At 35.9% G+C, this 5684-nt stretch overlaps 2 protein-coding genes across 3 annotated transcripts in view; one reads left to right on the forward strand and one right to left on the reverse strand.

Annotated features, from left to right (window-relative positions):
* The window catches only part of LOC105176875 (coiled-coil domain-containing protein 94), a 5364-nt gene extending 4751 nt beyond the window's left edge, over positions 1-613 (forward strand). The window contains exon 8 of the mRNA XM_011099810.2: positions 68-613. Coding sequence (XP_011098112.1) covers positions 68-279 — 212 coding nt within the window. The 3' untranslated portion in view covers positions 280-613. The remainder of the gene's footprint in view (positions 1-67) is intronic.
* LOC105176876 (interactor of constitutive active ROPs 1) lies at positions 898-3720 on the reverse strand. Of its 2 annotated transcripts, none has more exons than XM_011099815.2 (3): positions 3379-3720; positions 2294-2384; positions 898-2192 (listed from the first exon to the last, which is right to left on the reverse strand). In XM_011099815.2, exons 2-3 carry the CDS (start codon positions 2305-2307, stop codon positions 1061-1063), a joined length of 1146 nt encoding a protein of 381 aa, XP_011098117.1. In that variant the 5' UTR covers positions 2308-2384; positions 3379-3720; the 3' UTR covers positions 898-1060. The 2 variants fall into 2 exon arrangements, with proteins under 2 accessions (XP_011098117.1, XP_011098118.1); XM_011099816.2 differs by lacking the exon at positions 3379-3720 and adding an exon at positions 2474-3341.

Genomic DNA, 5684 nt, shown 5'->3' on the forward strand with positions numbered 1-5684 from the left:
AGTAGAAATTAGGCTAAAACTTAGGGAAAGTCAATGTAATTAACTTCCCTTGCATGATTGTTGACAGATAATGCTGGTGCTAGTGGGGCTTCAAATAATGGTAAATTCATTTTCAAATCCTCTTCAGTCAGAGTTTCTATCGTCAAGAAATCAGCTGCAGATTCAAATGGGAACATGCCAAGCAAGGAGTCTGAAAAGCAGGATGCAAATTCTACAGCTGTGACTAATAGTGGATTGCTATCGTTATGCCAACAGTATGGAAGTGATGAAGATGAATGATGGAAATTGGAAATAGTGTCATGAAATTTTTTCAAAATCTGAAAGAAGGACAAGCATATGCAGCTTTCCATGATGGCAGAGAAGCAGCATGTAATGTTGAATGCTAACCAGCTTAACTTGAATTTCATAACACTGAAACCTAACGAGCTCTTTCTCTGTCAAAAGCTGGTTGTGCTTGTGGAAAAGTGTAATATTGTTATTGTTTTTGTATTTCTTGAAGATTAACACTTTCAAGCTAATACAGGTGTTTGCTAGCAAACCCATTGAGTGCTGCAAATGTCCCATTTGTATTGTAAAATTTATCATCCATGAATCCTTCTTGAGATTCCTTGAATTTTGTGGTGGTTTGGTATCGCACTCATCCAATTTTTGTTAGGCATAAATTTTGATGAAAAGGTCCGAGTTAATGTGCTGAGGTTGTGAGTGGAACACTACTCCGATCTTACAAGCAACATGCATAAAACATTCAGATTGAGCTGCACATTAGAGTGTTCGAATCCCTTAAATGATGCAATAACTTGCAGCACATTCTGTTCATTGCCAGCCAGCCATCATAATACATGGAATAACCCGTTTAAGTTCGATATGAAATCTACCGGTCTTATATCAAACAAGGGCTAATAATTTAGGGGGTCTGAGACCTTCGCTTCATGAAACTACCAAAGTAGATCAATAGAGTGGTCATATTACAGGACGACTGGAGACAAATGTAAATGGTAAGAAACCATTTTCCAAAACCTAAACTCCTCATCGATACCAATGGATTTAAAGTATTGGAGGTTTACTTGTGGCCCTTCTTTTTCCACAAGTCTCCAAACATTTTAATGCCAGAACCTTTCCTCTTTCCGCCTCCAAAAACATCATCAGGATCCTCAATCAGCCCTGGAGAACCAACATAGCCCGCATATCCACCAATGGGTTCGAACGAATTGCCATAATGCTTATCCATTGATCCACACCTCTCAGATATCCGTCTCCCGTTCATCTCCACTTCCCCAGCCAAAATGGAAGCTGCAGCATCAGCTGCTTTTCTCCATTGCTCGGTCTGTACACGGAGCTTCTTCATCTCGTTTTCTAGTTCCTCCTTTGCTTTCTCAGAAGCCTCTAGCTTCTCGCTTACATGGGCAGCACCATTTTTAGTCTTTTCCAGCTCTTCCTCGACATTATTCAACCTCAACTTCAGATCCTCTATCTCAGTTACAGCTGATGATATCCTCAGCAACTTCTCATTAAGCTGGCTCTTTAGGTTCTCATTTTCCTGATGAAAAAGTTCTAGCTCTTTGCCCTTCTCATCTAACTTCGACTTCAGTGAGCTTATCTCGTCGTTCTTCAAAGCCAACTCATCAAATGAGGTATCCTCAGGCTGAGATGTGGCTAGCGATTCATTTGGCGAGCCGACATGTTTAGGTGTGAGTTCATCTTGATTGGCTGGAGGGTCAAGTTCGGGCTTAGGTTCCGGAGTCACTTTCTCGATAGTGACTTCAAAAACATCAGTTTCCCTCTGGACATCATTGGCTCTTTCATAATCAACAATGCTGTCTTTCTTGGTCTCAATTGCAGTGGAGTGCTTCACTTGGACTTCCACTGGCTCAGGAATCTTTTGCTGTTTCTTGGATTTCTTCTCAAGCTGTTCTTGAGCTGCATTTTTAGCAGCCTCAGCCGAGGCTAATTGGTCCTTCAGACTTTTAAGCTCCTCCTGCGCCTGCCCAAGTTGAGATTCCAAATCTGAAATGCGGCTTCCTAGTTTCTTTTGATTGACAGGATCAGATTGTGCGGTTCGAGGGGATCGACCGTCAGATAGCTTCGGGCTCCTGTCAGTCCGTGAACGATGGTGTACAGGATCTGAATCCGAGCTTGACGTCCTCAGACTAGGCGGTCCTCGGGGAGATGGCCGTTGAGGCATTTCTGTCCCTCTGTTTTCATTAATACAATTAGCAGATAATCAAAACCAATGCCATGAAATCGCCTACGCATTTATGCTACAATGCAAGAACAGATTCAACCGTGAAAATACCTTGATCTCGGCATTTCTCCACTTATAGTAAGACTAGTACTATATGTACTCTTTAACAGCAACAAAAGGCTGAAATTACTCAAAGCTTGATCTGCATTATTCCAATGAGAACATCAGACAACATTACATCTATGGAAATAGAGACATGTGGCTTCTTTAACATTTACAAATAACACTAACATGAGAACTAAGGAAATCTGCCCTTGTTCTTTAATGAAACACAACAGGAAGTTCCTCTACCACAAGCTGTTATTTTCTCAGATAATGGGCTTTCATCAAATTGAGGAACTTCAGAGAACATTCTTCTTTTTCCTCCATTTTCACAAGGACAAAAAATTCAAGGCTCACTGTTGTTAAGATATTTTGGATGTTATATTCACCTCAACTTTTTAGAGTGAAACAACACAATCACAGATCACCAAAGACGCGCCTTTCTTGAAAAAAGTTAAAGCATCTTTTACAGTCCAACTTATTGCAGCCATGCACACATCAATATTATGAAAAGATGTGCAGTCCTTTGCCTCTATAGCCCCACTCATTTTTGTTGTGAACCTGAAAATTCCCACAATTTTTCTTTAACATAAAATGATTCTCCCCTCTGTCTTTATAGTGAGCAAGCCATGAATCAACTGATATCAGTAGTACATCTTTACAAAGAATCAAGAGTCTCTGAGAAAAAGCAGAGAGTGCATTGTCCACAAAAGTAAAAGCTGAAGATCAGCAATAACACTTTTACCTATTTCTCTTCCTTACATCTCATATAAGATGAAAACCTTGGTACTAATCCAAAACACCCCTTCATGAAACATCAAAACCAACATAGAACAAGATCTCAAATATCCGTCTTTTCTAAACCAAAATTGAAAAAGACAATAAAAAATATTAAAGGGTCTCCCAGAAATAGCTTGAAAAGGCCAAAATCAAAAACTAAAAGGAGAAAATCAGGAAAAAGATTAAGGTAAAAGTTTCAAAAAAAGTCTCCCTTTTCATCATAACAACGGAGAAATCTCCATTGGAAATTCCAGCCCACATCATAAAACTCCTCAAAAACAACAACAAAAGATCAACAAAGTGCAGTATCTCACCCTTATTGTGTTCTTCTTGTTCTTTCTTCTTCCCTGTTAGGAATATGAGCCCCTCACTTCCTCTGGACAGCAGCAGAAAAGGCACCTCATGTAAGAGTGGGCTTAAGTTTGAATCCCGTTGCGTGGCATTTATGAGTACATGTGTGTGTATATATGGAGACAGGACAGCTCTTATTGGGACACGAGAGGAGCGGTGAAACTGTATGCAATGTACATTAACCAACAGCAGCAAGAGAGGAGAGAGAAACGGGGTAGCTGTGAATTTTTTTGAAAGTTTGAATTAAAGGTGTTAAGCTGAAATAGTGAAATGTGAGTGGGTGTTTGGGGTTTTAGAACAAGAATTTATGGGTTGGAAGAGGACAAATAAGTAATTTAGAAAGTTGAAGGGAGGGGAAGGGGACATATGAATATGTTATGTGCATGTACTGATGAATCTTGAAAACGCCAACTTGGACGACAGTATCTTGCCCTTCTTTTACTGTTGTCTTTTTTTAGCATCTTTTCAAACCAGACCTTTTACTCTCTCTCTCTCTCTCTCACACACACACGCAGACGGGCTCTCTTAGATTTCTCTCTCTCTCTTACAATACACACACGGGCTCTCTCTCTCTTTACTCTCCCACACACACACGCGTTTGTATGTGTGTGTGTGTGTGTGGATAACAGTGTGCATGTAACCCTTTGGATTTCAAGCGTTGAACTTCTCTCGCAAAAGGAAAAAAGTGTCTGTTTTGGTGTTTGAAGATTCTTGGAAGTTTGTCGAATGGAAATGCTTCTGATTAAAAGAATGTTTGAGTTGAGATGTTTGTAGAGATGAATTTTTAATGGATCCGTTGTGACTGTGAGTGATAAGTATATGGGAAATGGAGGCCATGATTTTTTCTTTTAATTTTTATTGTCAATTTCCAATCTTTATCTTGTTAAATGTGATAATTAAAATGTATTTACATTCATACGTTTCCAATGAAAATATTTTCATCATTTTTCCATGCACCTCCATCAATATATATATATATATATATATAAATTTTTTCAAGGCTAATTACACTTAAACCCCTCTAAAAATATAAAATTACACATTTTCTAAAAAAAATTAGAAATTATACTTACACCCCTTCAAAAAATTCTTCCTTTACACCTGACATACTTCCATTAGGGTTTGGACGAAAATATTAAAGTTAAAAAAATATAATATATATTTTTAATTTTATCCTTTATTTAATATTTTTATATATATTTTGTATTGTACTTATAATAAATTTAATATATATATATATGTAGAGTGAGGTCAATATTATTATAATTTTTTTTATAAGTACAAAATTATTAAATAAAAATAAAATTAATTAAAAAATATAATTATTAGTTTCATTTAAATAAAAAAATAAATTGATCACAATAAATTTAAAGAGTACAAACCCGTCAACTAAATATATACAAAAACTAATATACATCTTTTCATAAAATAATGGACAAAAAAAATAATAAACAAAGAAAGATTAGACTTGCAAACATTTGAGGGCCATCTTAATAAAAAGGTGGGGTGTAAACGAATAATTGAAAATCTATCTGGGGGCCACGTTATATAATTGAAGGAAATTGGGAAAAGGAATGCAGCTATGAATATATTCGTTTTGGGAGGGTAGGGGTAGGGGTAGGGGTAGGGGTGGGGTGGGGTTGGGGTTATCCTTCATATCTTGGGGGGCCTCTTAGATCTTCCAAAAGATTGACTCATATATAGGAGTGGGTGTTCGAGTCGGGTAGTTTGAATTTTGACTTGATTTCAATGGGTTCGAATAGATTGAATCGGGTAATTTTTAAAATTTTCAGGTTTTGAGTTATTTGAATTTGATTTTAAATAAATCGGATGGATTATCCGACGGATAATAATGAATACACAATTTGGTTTATTGGGTATTCGATATTTACTTAAAAAATAATAAAAAATTCAAAATTCAAGCTTAAAAAATAATATATGATTATTTGTTATTACTAGTAAAATAAAAATGATATATGGTTGGTGATCTACTTATCAAGTTATTGATATTACGAAATTAGATTATTTTGTCTAGTAATTTGAATTAATTAGAATGTTATACTATTTTTGAATATTAATAAATTGCTATCATAATTTTATATTAAATTTTTGTATCTATACTATATATTAAAGGAAAACATCTCTTTTTTGTCTTCTTTATTTTTATATGCTATTTTTTTTCTTTATTTTCCATCCACTTCTTCCGCTTTTCCACCACTATTTACAAGTAGTAAAACCTACTTTTTAAATAATTATTTATTTTTAGTTA

This window comes from Sesamum indicum, linkage group LG14 (assembly GCF_000512975.1).
Source record: "Sesamum indicum cultivar Zhongzhi No. 13 linkage group LG14, S_indicum_v1.0, whole genome shotgun sequence".
NCBI classification, from domain to species: Eukaryota; Viridiplantae; Streptophyta; class Magnoliopsida; order Lamiales; family Pedaliaceae; genus Sesamum; species Sesamum indicum.